General features: G+C 39.5%; 1 protein-coding gene across 2 annotated transcripts in view; it reads left to right on the forward strand.

Annotated features, from left to right (window-relative positions):
- Positions 1-15,594, forward strand: part of AOPEP (aminopeptidase O (putative)) — a gene marked incomplete at both ends in the record, with an annotated part of 347,198 nt that overhangs the window by 48,274 nt on the left and 283,330 nt on the right. For both annotated transcript variants that reach the window (XM_084237515.1, XM_084237516.1), the window contains one exon: positions 13,088-13,241. In XM_084237515.1, the coding sequence (XP_084093641.1) occupies positions 13,088-13,241 (154 nt within the window). The remainder of the gene's footprint in view (positions 1-13,087; positions 13,242-15,594) is intronic.

A 15,594-nucleotide genomic window follows, 5' to 3' on the forward strand; every position in this document is an offset into this window, starting at 1 on the left:
GGAGTTGCTATGTTGCGTGTGGTTCTTCTGCTCCCTACTGTCTGTTTTCTAATTTGCCGTATGCGTTGGGACACTGTGTTGCTGCGACTGGCCGGCATCTTGGGTGAGCTTCTCTGTTCCCCTCTGGCTCCTCCGGGAGCCATCTGTCAGTTTCAAGCAGTCTTTACTGAAGAAAGGTCCCTGTTCTAAAATGCCGATGTGGGGACACACTCCCCTGTGCTCCTGGTCTGCCCCGGTGGTGGGTTCCCTCTCCCCCTCTGGGCTTGGACTGCAGGCCAGAGGTGTTCTGCTGTGGGCGAACTTTCACGGCTCACCTCTGGCTCCTGAGGGAGCCTTCTGCAGGCAGCCTTTACTGAAGAAATGTCCCTGTTCTAAAATGGCGATGCGGGACACACTCCCTACCTGTCCAGTCTCAGGCACACTCTTCTGCGCACCTGGTCTGCCCTGGCTTTGGGTACTCGCTCCCCCTGTGGGCTCAGACTACTAGTCGGTAGGGGCCCGGCGTGGGCTAACTTCCCAGCTGGCCACTGGCTCCTCCAGGAGCCTCTGCTGGTTTCAAGTCGCTAGGTGGCGCCAGAGATCTCTCCTAGAGCCTTTGGGGAGCTTTTTTTTTTTTTTTTTTTTTTTTTTTCACCCCGTGGGACAAGAAACAGAGTGGGAATGGTAGGGTAAACCTCAACGGCTTTGGGTGCTGTGTCTGCCTTGTGCCCCACCGTCGTGGAGAACCCACGCCCCGAATTTTGTGCCCCAGATCTCAGTTCCAAAGCCCTCAGGTCCAGGACGCGGGCTGTAGCCCAGTTCAGTGTCCACAGAATGGCGTCTTTTGCACCCCGCTCCCATGCCTGGGTGCCTGGTTCCTGGATATTCAGTGAGGGTCTTTCACCTCAGTGAGGGTCTTCGCGCGCGTCTCCCTGCAAGCCTAGGTCGCAGGCTCGGGGACCTGGGCAGCCACGATCCCAATCCGCGTTTGCTTTTCAACCGCGCTGCTTTTCCGCGCTATCCCGATCCGCGTTTGCTTTTCCAGCGCACCGCTTTTCTGTGCAAGCTTACCGGGCGGCCCGGGGCTGTGTGCTGGTCCTGGCCTCCTCCTGGGGGGCGGGGTCTCTGTTTAATGGCGCCCGGAGCTCACCTCTGTGGCAAATCCTGCAGGGTTCTCCACAGCTCCAGCTCACGGGGTGTGGTGGCTGAGATAGTTCCTTTCCACTCACAGTCCCGCTTGCTGCGTAGTTTGTTCTTGTTGGTCGTTTTAGTTTGTTGTTTCCCTCCTCTCTGCCGGTCGGAGAGTGCCGACTCTGTGGGCGGGGGAGGGGTGCAGGGTTCTGCGCTTTCCTCCCTTCTAGTCCTCTTTTATGGCAACTTTCTTCGGGTAGTTTGCTGGAGTCGTCCGTTTATCTTCCATGTCCCAGTTCTCACTGGGACCTGCCGCTTTTCCTCCCTATTAACTTTTTTTAATGGGAGATCTTACTCGCAGCGTCTCCTCGCCGCCATGTTGCTCCGCCCATCCTCCCAAAAGTTTATTTTAAAAAGGAATTTTCTCCCCTATAAATTCCAATTTGAGATGGTGGCATAGGGGCCTTAGGGAACTTTCTGAGGAAGCCTAGCCTTATATGATCTATCTTGCAGGGAGTGGGAAGGTGAGCTGGATGGCTGCTTAGTCTGCAGCTGGGGATAACCACTTCCTTTGGGCCCCTCTCTACTGCCCCCCTCCCTATTAGTCTTGCTAAGGAATCCTGCCCTGGTCTTAAAATCATCCTGTGGTGCAATGAACTTCTGGCCTTTGCAGAGGAGAACTCTGGGTTAATTCAACTACAGTGTGTTCCCTTTGTTTTGCAGTTGGTGTAGTGAGAGTAGCAAGTGGATTGAATCAAAAAAGAAAATGAAGGTATTTGCTGTCCATTTCATTGAGGGTGGCTCATTTAGAGTAAACACCATTTAAATGGTCTCCAAATGGTCCATTCTATGTGAAGTCATGTGGGATGTCCCCTTTAGCCTGTCATTCCCCTTTAAATGAATCACTTTGTGTGCACTGTGCTTTAATGTCATTCAACCTTAATCCCCATATGTGGACCTCATCAGGCCACAGGCTCCATTGCACATGTGGCAGCCATACCTTCAACATTCTTCATTTCTGCTTCTAGGAAGTCAGGCCAGGCAATAGGAGGAGGCAGCTATAAAGTAGTCAGCAGTTAACATTTCTTCTCTACGTACTGTGTGCCAATTGCTATGCACTGTGATTTCTATGGATATTATCTAATTTATCCTCATAATCCTATGAGGTAGATTTTTGTGATATTTCCCCCTTGTGATAGATGAGGAAACTGACACATTAAGAGATTAAGTTATGTGCCCAAACTGGTAAGTGTGAGCAGGAAACTGAACTCCAGCAGTCACATTCCAAAGCTGGAACTCAATCAATGGACAAATTCAAAAGAAATAATTCTCATCAATCCCCTTTGCAAGGTAGGCTTATCCCAAACAATGGGTAATCCAGAAATTATTTCTCTTTGTCTCTGGAATGCATGCTCTGCTTTCTGGGCCAGAATTTCTACCTTGTTATTTGCATTTTTTACAGTGTGGTTTGAAGATAAAAGTCAGGTATTCCCTAAGCAGCTGTGCAGTCTTTATACAAGACTTGACTTAGTGGAATCATCTCAGAACAGACAACCTCATTTTCTACCAAATGAGGATATTAGACATGGTGTGACAGTAATGAATTGGTAGCAGCTTCCTGGAGTCCTGGAGGTATTCAGTTGTCACAGCACTGGCTTCAGTGTCCACTCAGAGCTGGGCAGGAAACCAGAGTTGGAAACCACCTTTGAGAAGCTCTTGCAAAGAGCCCAACCAGGGTCTTTGGGAAGTGGGTTCCTGACCAGTTCTTATTTAGTTCTGCCTATTTATCTGCCCCTGTTTTATGACCACATGATAGCCTAGAAATGTTTTTGCTTCAACATGGATGACGCTCAGTGAAATAAGCCAAAAAGAAAAAAGAAAAAAATACCGGATGGTCCCTCACTCATAGCAGGGATCTAGAAAAACTTAAATAAGGGGACCAGGAAAAATGAATAAACTATAAGAAAGTGAAAAATCAAAATCAACAAAAAACTATGAACCAGAGGGACACTTTTTTTGGGGGGTGGGGGGCGGGAGGGGAGGGATTGGGGTCAGAATGGGGGGATTGCAATTGTATGGGGAATATAAAAATAAAATTTATTAATTAAAAAAATTAAAAAAAAAATAAATAAATAAAAAAAAAATAAAAAATTGAAGTATGAAATGGTTTAGTAGGGGACCTTATGAGTCCAAAATAAAAAAAAAAAGAAAATTTATGAGGGCTGCCTAAGAGAAGTTCATCTAGAGCATTTAAAATATAAGTTCAGGTGCTGATTTCAATACATTTGGGAAAAAAATCCTTGTCTTTCTGTTGTTTTACTTCAGAACAAACTGAAGAACAACAGTTCTAAAATGTTTTTGCTGGAGTTAACTCAGGTTCTGTTTCCACTTTTTGCTATCTCACTCCAAACTTCAGGTTATTTCAAGTTTCTGACTAAAAAGTAATATTCCTTCCCCATTCTTTCAGTAACTCTAGTCATCTCTCCATATATCCTGGAGTGCACAGAAATTCTGATAAAAACGCTGGGACGTGATTTGGTTGCACCCTATGTGCGAATTCTTTGTGACTTTGTGCATGCATTTAACAGATACTTCTTATTCCATTAGCAGTGTTCTCTTTTGAAAGCATTTTCAAATACTGCTGTTTCCAAGTCTCATCTTGCCCAGGAACAAGAGTCAGAAGTGCAGGGAAATAATGGGTCAAGAAATCATGCAGTCTCCTGCACTGTTGGTGGGAGTGCAAACTGGTCCAACCACTGTGGAGAGCTGTGTGGAGATTTCTGGACCTACTAAACATAGAGCTTCCATATGATCCAGCAATTCCACTCCTAGGTATTTACCCAAAGGACATAGAAACATCAATTCCAAAGAGCACCTGCACCCCTATGTTTATAGCAGCACAGTTTACAATAGCTAAGCTTTGGAAACAACCCAAATGCCCAAAAATCGATGACTAGATCAAGAAGCTATGGTACATATACACCATGGAATATTACTCAGCATTCAAAAAAGATAAACACATGCAATTTGCAGCAACATGGATGGCGCTGGAAGGGATCATGCTCAGCAAAATAAGCCAGAAAGAAAAAGAAAAATACCGGATGGTCTCACTCATAGCAGGAATCTAGAAAACTGAAATAAGGGACCAGGAAAATGAATAATTATAAGAAAGTGAAAATCAAAATCAACAAACAACTATGAACCAGAGACACTCTATGGGGGGTGGGGGGTGAGGAGGGGAGGGATTGGGGTCAGAATGGGGGGGCTGCAATTGTATGGGGAATATAAAAATAAAAATTATTAAAAAAAATCATGCAGGATGAAGGGAGAAAACCTATTATATACAATGTTTTTTGTTTCTTCGAGCTTTACTGAAATATAATTGATAAATTTTCACAGAACTTTGTGTAAGTTTAAGGCATACAAAGTAATGATTTGGTATGTGTATATATTGTGAAATGATTACCATGATAAATTAACACATCATCACCTCAAACAGATAGAATATTTTTGTTTTTGATGAGGATTTTTAAGATCTACTCTCTTAGCTACTTTTAAATATACAACACAGTATTGTTACCTATATTATTGTTACCATGTGGTATGTCCTCATTCTTAGAATGTATTCATTTTATAATTGGAAGTTTGAATGTCTTCTCTCTTTTTCCCTTTCATCTCCCCCACTCCCCATCTCTGGCAGCCACCAGTCTACTCTGTTTCTATGAGTTGTTGTTTTTAGATTACACATATAAATTAGACACTAAGGCATTTGTCTTTTTCTGACTTATTTTACTTAAAATGATGCCCTCCAGGCACATTCATTTTGTCACAAATGATGGGATTTCTTTTTTTAAAAAAATGACTAAAAATTATTCCACTGTATATATTCATCAGTCCTCCTTATTTGCTAAGGATGCATCCCAAGGCCCTCAGTGGATTCCTGAAGCCATGGATAGTACTGACCCCATATGCTGCACTGTTTTTTCCCTATACTTGTATACCTATGATAGGGTTTAATAAATTTGGCACAGCCAGAGACCAACAATAACTAATAATAAAATAGAGCAATTACAATTTACCGTAATAAGAGTATTAAAAAAAGCTGAGACAGCTACTAAATGACTATTGGGGAGGTAGCATATGCAGTATAGATACACTGGGCAGAAATGGTTCATGTCCCGTGTCGGACAGTCCCATGTGCAGGTCAGTGTGAGATGGCATCATACTACTCATGGCTCGCAGTTTAAAATGTGTGGATTGTTTATTTCTGAAATATTCCATTTAATATTTTCAGAAGTTGGGTAATTACCATTGGAAATTAAAACCTTAGATTAGGAGAAATGTGTACACCACATATTCTTAATCCTTTCATCCATCAGCAGACATTTAAGATGTTTCTATATTTTGGCTATTGCAAATAACGCTGCATCAAACACGGAGTGCAGATATTTCTTTGAGTTAGTGATTTAAGTTCCTTCGGGTATATATATATTATAGTTGCTTGATCATATGGTAGCTAAATTTTTAATTTTCTGAGGAACCTTTCATGTTTTCTATGGAGGCCGCACCAAGTTACAATCCTGCCTACAGTATAAACAAGTGTCCACTTTTTCATATTCTCACAAACACTTGTCTCATCTTATTTTTGCTAACAACTCTAACAGATGTGAGGTGACCTCTCTTTGTGGTTTGACTTGTATTTCCCTGATAGCAGTGATGGTGAGCATTTATTGACCATTTGAATATCTTCTCTGGAAAAATGTCTGTTTGGATTCTTTCACCCACTTTTTAATCTGGTTATTTTGTTTTTGTTTTTGCTACTCAGTTGTGTTGAATCCTAACCTTTTCATTTTATTGATGGTTTCTTCTGCTGTGTAGAAGCTTTTTAGTTTGATATAGTACTAGTTTATTTCTGCTTTTGTTTCTTGTGTTATTGGTGTCATAACCAAAAAAATTATTGCCAGTATTTAATTCTTAAAAATAATTTCTTAATTAATATTGTTATTATATACCTTATCTCTAAATATCCTCTTCTTTCTGTGTTTTATCTTTAATAATATCTCAGAACAAAAAATGCTATTTTTTTCTGTTAGCTTTTAACTCATTGACTCATTAGTTTCCTTTAAATTTTTTTAATATTAAAATGCACATTTAAGAGTCAAATAGTTCTGTGGGGGTTATTATAGTCTCTTTCTAAAGTAACAGTCCTTAGTACCTCCCCCTGTTTCTTCTGCTTCATAAGTACCTTCATTTCTTTTAGCTCATTACTTAATATTTACATACAGCTCATTACTTGATATTTACATACATGTCATGTAATAAGATGCTTGAATGTTTAGGGTTGATCTTCCCACTATGGGAGAGAGGGATTTAGCTCTCTTCTCCCACTTCCCACCCCATCACACACATGCTCCCTGTTCCAAATCCTATCTTTCCCAATGTAATTAATAACATAACTTTGATTACATTAGTTTTCTCCATTTACATTGTTATATCCATGTTTGTTATTAAGTCTCATAGCAAAACTCGGATTAAATTATTACTATTATATACCATGTTAATTTTTCAAGCTAATAATTGTTTATTTTTTGTTTTTCACATTTACTTTTTTTATGTATTTACTAACCCCACACTTTTTGAAAGTTAATTCTTTCAAGACACTCAGCTCTATCTGCTTTTTTTTCTGTTTCATCTTTCCAAAGCAGCTTCCCTGTGACCCCATAATCTGTTCTGATGGGTATGAGTTAGCCTCTCACAAAGCACACAGCTGCTCTTTGTTTCACTGATTTTTTTTTTTTGTATAATCTTTTTATCTCTATTTCATCTACTTTTCCTTTTTTTTATTATTTTCTTCCTTCTACTAACTTTGGGTCTTGTTTATTGCTCTTTTTAAGTTGCTTCAAGTATGTATTAGATGGGGTTTTTCTTGACTTTAATGTGGCCTGTATTGCAATTATCTTCTCTCTTAATGCTGTTTTTGCTGAATTGCAAAGATTCTGGTAACTTGTATCATTTTTGTTCATCTCAAATTATTTTTTAATTTCTACCTTGATTTCCATTTTATCTAATTGAGATTAAACAGCATGTTATTTAGTCTCCATGTTCATAGATTTTCCTGGTTTTTTTTTTCCTTACAGAGAATTTGTAATTTTCTGACATTAAGTCAGAGTATTAGATAAAATTTTGATCTTTATGGTTTTATTGACTTATGTCAATAAGATATGGTCTATTCTGCAGATGTTCCATGTGCCTTTTGAAAAAAATACATATGCAGCAATTTTGGGGTGGAGTTTTCTATAGATGTCTATGAGACCTATTTAGTGTAGTTTCTCATTTAAAGCTGTTATTTCCTCATTCATGCTTTGTCTTGTTGATCTGTCCATTGTAAGTGGAACAGTAACATCTCTAATATTATTATGTTGCTGTGAATATCTCAAGTTCTATTATGAATTGTCTTATATATCATAGTGCTTCATCATTTGGTGCATATATATTTATGAGTATTATTAATTCTCATTGCATTAGATCTTTAATCAAAATATAGTGCCCTTATCTACTTTTTATTACCTTTCTTAATTGAAAGTCTGTCTTATCAGACGTAAGTATAGCTTCTCCTTATTTATTTATTTGTTTGTTTGTTTATTTGTTTATTTGTTTATTTATTTATTTAGGTTGCCAGTTGCTTGCAAACCTGTCTTCCAATATTTAACTCTAAGTCTACTTGTCTTTGTTGGTGAGTTTCTTTTAAACAGAAGATGGTTAAATTTTGTTTTGAAATTCATTCAGCCACTCTACATCTTTTGATTGGTGAGTTCAGGCCATTTGTGTTTAAAATTATTAGTGACAAGTAAGTGCTCATTGCTATCTTGTTATGATTTTGCTTTGTTTTGGTTTGTCTTTTTTTTTTTATTTTTTGAGGACTTCCTGTCATGATTTGCTTCAGTTCCATTTCCATTGACTTAAATGTTACCACCATTATTGTTTGTTTGAAGATTCCATTGAGGTTAGTAAAAGATAGGTTTTTTGTGTGAACCTTTGAATAAGTCTTATCTCTAGTTAGTTCTGATAGGTCACATTGTTACTTTACTCCACCTTCTTCATGTTAAATGATTCTGTTTCCTGATATTTGTTGTTCTGTAGCCTCATCATAACCCCTTTATGATTTCATTCTTATGCAGCTTGGTGCTGATAAAGTTTTTTCTTTTTTTCTTTTTAAAGATTTATTTATTTATTTATTTATTTATACAAGCACTGGGTACAGTCAGAAGCGCGGGAGGGTGAGAGAATTCACCAGAGCCAGAGCAGGAAGCAGAGAAGGCAGAAGGACCGAAGTACACTGCTGAGAGGAGCAGCGGGCTGCAGGAGAGGTCTGCATGCCATGTGGGATCCTCCTCCAGTGGTCGGGGAGCAGCCAGGTATCGAACCGGTGTCACAGAGGCTGTGGGCTGTGGTCAGCTTCGCAACCCAGTGCTCAACTGCTGCGCCACCGGGGAGACCCTAAAGTTTTTGTTTTTCAATGAAATTCTTTACTATTTCTTTTATCTTGATTATTAATCTTGCTGGGTAGATTATTCTGGACAAGAAAAAAAATTTTTTTAAAGATTTATTTATTTATTTATGCAAGCATTGGGTACAGTCAGAGGCGCGGGAGGGTGAGAGAATTCACCAGAGCTAGAGCCGAGCGTAGAACAGGCAGAGTGACGAAGTACACTGCTGAGGGGAGCAGCAGGCGCCATGTGGGACCCTCGTCCGGCAGCCTGGGAGCAGCCGGGGATCGAACCGTCGCTGCAGAGGTTGCGGGCAGCTTCGCAAGCCAGCGCTCAACCGCTGCGCCACCGGGGAGGCCCAAGAATTTTTTTTTTTAATACTTTAAATATCTCTTCCCAGTCCTTTTGTGCTTGTAATGTTCCTGCTGAAAATTCTGCTGAGTCTGATTGGTGTTCTGATTGGGTTATACTTTTTTCTCTTGGTATTTTTAATATTCTTTCTTTGTCATTTGTTCTCAACAGGTTTATGTTATGTGTCTTGTTTGTCTATTGGTATTATTTTGTTTGGAGCTCTTTGGGTCTCTTGCATTACAATTTCTGGTTCATTTGCCAGATTTGAGATGGTTTTCAATGATTATTTCTTTGAAATTTTTCTATTCTTTCTCTTTACCTTCTGGGATCCTCATTGATATATTTTTTCTCTATGTATTCCCAGAGAACTCTTACACTCTTTTCATTCTTTTTTCTCTACATTGTCCTATTCTTGTTTTCTCCAACATTGTGTTTACAAGCTCATTCATTCTTTCCATTGCATCTGTTTTCTGTTATTGAAGTTCTCCATTGTATTTTTTAAATTAACTATAGTGTGTCTCACTCTGTTATTTCTAATTGTAGCTGCCTCATATTTTCCTTACCCTTTTCTACTGCTTTATACCCTCTATTTTTATATTTGTTTTTCTGAGTTCCACCAGTGTTGCCAGGCTGTTGTGCTGAATTCTCCTTCTGTCATGTTCTACAACTCCATTGAGTTGGGGCTCCTTTCAGGCCTGCTTTTGTATTTTTTTTTTCTCTGTCACTTGTGATGTGTTCTTTTCCTCATGAATTTTCATAGGGATAGTAGTTAGTACCATAAAAAAAGACTAGGGCAATGGGCACCAAAGGAACACTGTCACTAGACTCAGGTATTTGAACGTGCACAATGATCCCCTTCTCCAGATCAGCTGCTCAGTTTCAGTCTCTCTTACCTCTCATGTCCAATTCCACTCTAGGCTATTTTTAAGCACTAGGAGCAGCACTGGGCATGGATTGCAGGTGATATAGGGTCGTAGGCTGGGAATTGTTCTCTTTTCCTCCCCAGCAGTCTTATGCTGGGGTGTTGACTCCCGCTGTTGGTAGGTGCTTGAACATTTATTTGTGGGGGAGGGGGAGAGGTGTTTGGGATATCTCAGTCCATGGGGGAAGGGTGGCATATTTTGGATATATCAACCCCTTTTATAGGGAAGTCCAGGTGCTGTGATCCAATTCAGGCTACAGCTATTCTGTGTTGAGTCTCAGACTCAAGCCAGTAGTCCTCACTGCAGCTCTCCAGCAGTATACCCACTGTTTTGGGTACCTATTCCTGTATTCCCTTATCCAGTGCAATGTTAGTTTTTAAGAGTCCAAATGTGGGCATTTGCCTGATTCACTGGCAGTAGAGGCCTCTATGTAGCAGCTATTGCTTCCTTTTGGGGCTTATTGTTCCTTATCATTCTAAACAAAGTTCACTTAGTTTTTCCTACCTCTTTCCTTGACTAATGCTCCTATTATGGACTGTGGTTGTCAGTTTTTACAGCATTTTTTGTGAGTATCCATAGGAGGGAGGCCTCTTCACTCTGCTGCCATCTTGCCAGACTTTTAAAAATCCTATACCCTGGTGGATTATGGGTGATTTGGTGGTGGGTATACTATGGTGGCAATACTTTTTGCAGGGGTGGGGGGGTGGGGGTGGGGCCAAATGTTATCTCAATCAATAAAATAAATTAATTTAAAAATTTAAAAATCTGTACCTCTAAATCAATGTTATAAGCCCATATTACCTCAAAAATTAAGTAATTTTTAAAAGAAATAATAAAAGTCCTTTTACTGTTCTTCCTTGGGTTTTGAAAGGCAGCAAAGGTATTCCATCTTAACATTTTTACCTGAAAGCCATTGCTTTCAAGAATGTGAAAGTTTTAAAAGGAAAATCAATGACCCATGGTAAATACTCCAAAATATACTTGAGGGAAAGAATGACTAGCCTTTTGATTAAAATTTTTAATTACTCCAGATCTTTGTTTTAAACAAATCTGTTTGAAAGATTTAGTTCCTCAACTTTCCTTTTCTTCCATCTCCCCTCTCCTCCCTTCCTACAACTTGTGCCAATTATTGCATTGTTCAGTGCAAACTGAACTTCTTTATGCAGCTATTGCAAGAAGCATTAGTTTGGTGAGAATGAGGGAGTAATGAAAGGTAGAAAGATGAGGCAGGTGGGTTCAATGAAGCATGTCATAACAGGTCCATCTCATGCTTTCATCAAGTCTGTTAACTATCTCTACCCTCTTCTTGCTGGCTTGGGATCAGAGCAGTGATTCTCTTTATTTATTTATTTATTTAATTAATTTTGTTTTTTTTTATATTTTTATATATATATATATGTATACACACACACACACACACACACAAGCACATGGGAGGGTGAGAGAATTCACCAGAGCCAGAGCAGGGAGCAGAACAGGCAGACTGATAAAATACACTGCTGAGGGGAGCAGTGGGCGTGGCAGGAGAGGTCTATGTGCCATGTGGGACCCTTGTCCAGCTGCCGGGGATCAAACCGGTGCTGCAGAGGCTGCGGGCAGCTTCATAACCCAGCGCTCAACCGCTGCGCCACTGAGGAGGCCCAGTGATTCTTTTTAAAGCTGTGTTTTTCCATAAAGTCCAGTAGATGGTACACATATCATTGGGTTAGCTACAACATCATTGTAGGTAGCCCTTCTCTTTATCCTTTAAAAAGGAGCATACCTTGAGCTTTTTAGTTAGCTTTGGAGGGAATGATCTCAAGAGTGTCCATTCTGATTCCAGAAGCAAGATGAAAATTACAAACAAGTTTGAGAGAATGACTCCCTCTGTGGTGAATTCCAGTAGTTCTGAGTCTGCCTTTCTATGTTCCACCTTCAAGTGTCTTCGCCAATGACTTTCAAACTTGATATCATATCACATATTGCTTCAAACTTGATAACACATTTTTTTTTTCTGCAGTTTAAGTTTTTGTTTCCTTTCAAAAATTTTCATCACAGGATTTCTGTAATACATTTCTTTGGATCTATGTTGGTAGAGTTTCAGAGGGTAATAAATAATGATCCCTCGGCTTCTCTGAGTTCAGAATTAGTTGAGAGACAAAGGAGTCAAGCATATGGAGACCGAAATTGAACCTTTATTATTGACTTTTACTGGTAAAGCACTTTGAAAAGTACATGTTAGGTCAGCTTGTTGGACATTATGGGGAGTTTATATTTCAAGTGAGATTTTAATATCTTATCCACTCACTTACCAAACTGGGAAAACCACAGTCCATTTCTTTAATATTTTACCCCTTAAAACTTACAAGAAAGACAGGAATAGCTCCTGGAAAGGAATTAGTAAGGGACAAAAAAGACTATAGGGGTGTTAAGTTATGGTGTGGTAAGTTATCAATAACTTGTTCCTTCTTAAAAAAAAAACCAAAAAACCTCTATGGTCTGGACTAATGGAGGGCATACCCTTGGCTAGGGTGAGGAGTGCCAGCTATGATTCCAGCCCTATTACAGGCTAGCTGGGAGTCCTTGACTCCACTGAATCTCTCTAGGTATGTTTTTTATCTACTCACTGAGGAATGGGGGGGGGCAGTTCAACACATAAACAGATAAGAAGGATGAAGGATAAGACTAGAACTTCCAGAGCTAATCAATTTCAGGGTATCTCCCTGAAGCCCAGGTAACTCCCTTCCCTAGTCTCTTTGTTTTCTTCTATATCTACTTCAGGCTGAGTTGAGTTGAAGTTAGGCAAAATAGTTTAGCAGCCCAGAAGTGATCATCCATTCATTGATTGATTGAACAGATCATCTTTTTAATGCCAAATACTGTACTAGCAATAAGGATGAGTAAGACATATTCTAGCCTCTATAGGCGCACACAACCTGTGCCCTTCATTGTTTGTAGCTCTTAGTGACAAGCTCAGCGTTGCTCTTTATTTAAAACCTTAAAGGGATTCAAACTGATTCCTAGAAGAAATTCAAACCTCCTTAGCTGCCCTGAAAACATCATCCCTCTTATGCTTTTCTTAGTTTTGGAATAATGCCCTTTTATCTTACATGACCCACTTCCAATAATTGGCTCATACCATGTTATCACAAGTTCATCTAGTTCCTAAAGAGAGAAATTAGAGTAAGGTCCACAGCTCTCCAGTGGCTTCATTATTGTTTTTCTTTCTGTTTATAGGTTATTTAAGTTGGCATTATTATGTAACAATGCCCATGCCAGCCTCCACCTTCACAATTGCAGTGGGATCCTGGACAGAAGTAAAGAAAGAGATCTGCTCTTTAGATGAAGTGACAAAAGACAGCTCTGTCTCACCTTCTGAGCCTGATTTTAGGTTTGTATATGGGAACTTGCTCAGTTGGGGACACTTAAGGAAGTTGTATGATGCATTTTTTTCAAGCACTGGGGACATGAGTCATCCCTGCTGAGAAACTAAACTAAAATATGATTAGTCAAAGCAGGAAAAGCCCTACTGAGAGGAAAGGGTTGAGAGGCAGAAATGTGGGCATATTGTTTATAAAGAAAAAAAAAAAGACAAGAGTAGCATATATGAAATCCTCTGTGAAGTCAGGTGAAATATTTTTACGTAATTGATTAAATCAGCATAATCTTCAGATTCACACTTTTCTTCTACACCTTTTAACTTTGGTTTTCAGTGCTTATGTGGTCAAAAACACAGCTTAACAAGAAGTTGTTGTCTGATGAATTTATATGTAGACTCCCCACTGTTTTGGTTCTAGTCACTGCTCTTAGCAGTGTGTTTGTGGGCGGACCCTCTCCCAGTGGGGCTAATCAGCTTCTTTAGGTGCACAGGACAGAAGGAAGCTTTCCCAAGACCATAGGGTTAAAAGAATCTTTCTGGGGAAGGACACTTAATTTCAGTAACAATTTCTTGTTTTCCCAAAAGGACTGGAGAAAATCAGTTTGAAGTTTTTAACATTAAGTATAGGTCTCAGATACTCACTGGCAGCCACCCCAGTTGTTTAACTATTTCTAATTTTGAGAGCCAGAGGGATCAGGGGGATATATATAGAAGACACAAAAATGCACTAATTGTGCTTCATTGCCTCATGCCTCACTCCAGGACTTTTACACCCTTCTCACCTTAATCATTTTTCTTGTTTAGAGATAGTTAGTAAGTCAGTACCTCCTCGTGGCAACAGCCCAGAGCTCAGAGTAATAGAACAGATGGTTTGTTCACCCTTGAACGACACCTAAGATAATGATTTTAGAGCAAATTCCTTTTGTATTGGTTTTATTATGTTATGTTGGTTTCTCTGTTACGAGGTGACTGTATTGTTAAGACCGAAATCTGTTAAACCCTGTCTTATGACAGGCATGTCTTATTGCCCCATTTTTGCTCTTTGGGGGAAGGCAAGTAATTTTTACTCCCTGCTCAATAACTTACCTATTTTGAACTGTCTTCCCTATGCTATATTAAATATTCTGGATTGCTTAGAGGATTTTACTTACACATTCTTGAAGGAAGAAGAGAATTGTGGACAGAGGGGATGTATGCTATTTTCATATGGTCGTATTTAATTGTGTATGAGATCATATATCACTTTCTTTCCCTGCCACTGAGATCAAAAAGTAAGCCTTATTTTATAGTTTTGTACAGCCTAGATTTTTTAAGCAGGAAGGACACATGTCTTGGAGAGTCACTTGGATCCACAGTGAACTAGGTATAAGTGAGAAATAAATCTTTTTATAATATAGCCACTGAAACAGTAGGGTTGTTTGTTAATTATAGCCTTAATCTATTTTGCATTGATAAGGAAACCATTGGATGTTTGAAGTCAGGGAAAGTTTTGATCTAAATGCTATCTCAGTTGGTTCTAAGGATAATCTTATAAAATACATTGCCATATTACCTCCATTTTATAGATCAGGATACCTAGGCTTCAGATAGCAACTTGTTCATATTCATGTCTTCACTAAGTGACAGCACCTGGAATCACATCTCGATTTGTTCCTCACTCCTCCCACCAGAGAGGTGATTTAGAATCTTACCCAGGATCTTATAAAGACTCGCCTACAGTCTGATCCACCTTCCCACCTCAGGAGTCAGCACCGCAATTGTTATTGATCGAAGGGTCTCCTGTTGGAACAGAAAACAAGTTAGGAATAGTGCCTTTGAGACTGGGTACATTTCTTTGGGCAAAGCCACGCTTTCCTTTTCTGTATACTAGAAACTGGAGTTCACCTATAGTCTCAGGGCTGATTGTTAAAGATGTATAGTTGAAAAATGTGTACCTGAAGAAAGCTAAGAAAGAGAAAAGATATTTCCACAGATATGATGTGGGGGAGTAGGCAGTAACCATATCCTATGTGCTCTCCAAAAACCATATCCTATGTGCTCTCCTATGTGCTTCCAAAAACACCTGAAATGGCTTCACATTCCTAATTGTGAAGGGAGAAAGTATGGCCAAATCAAGTAGGGATTGTGGGGAGAGATGATATATATCTAAAATCCCAGTTGGTGTTTAGGAAAGGGGTAAATACAGCTCTTCTCATGTTCTCCTGGGTTCAAAACCAATTGAGAAACAGACAAAAGGAGAACAAATAAAGATCTTATTATTGTCTGGGTGAACTGAGGGAATGCTCAGGTCCATGGTTTCAGTGGACTTTCTAATACCCCATATGCAAATGAGGCAAACTTACTGACCCACTTATTGGTAGTTGGA

Source organism: Talpa europaea, assembly GCF_964194135.1.
Source record: "Talpa europaea genome assembly, chromosome: 7".
NCBI classification, from domain to species: Eukaryota; Metazoa; Chordata; class Mammalia; order Eulipotyphla; family Talpidae; genus Talpa; species Talpa europaea.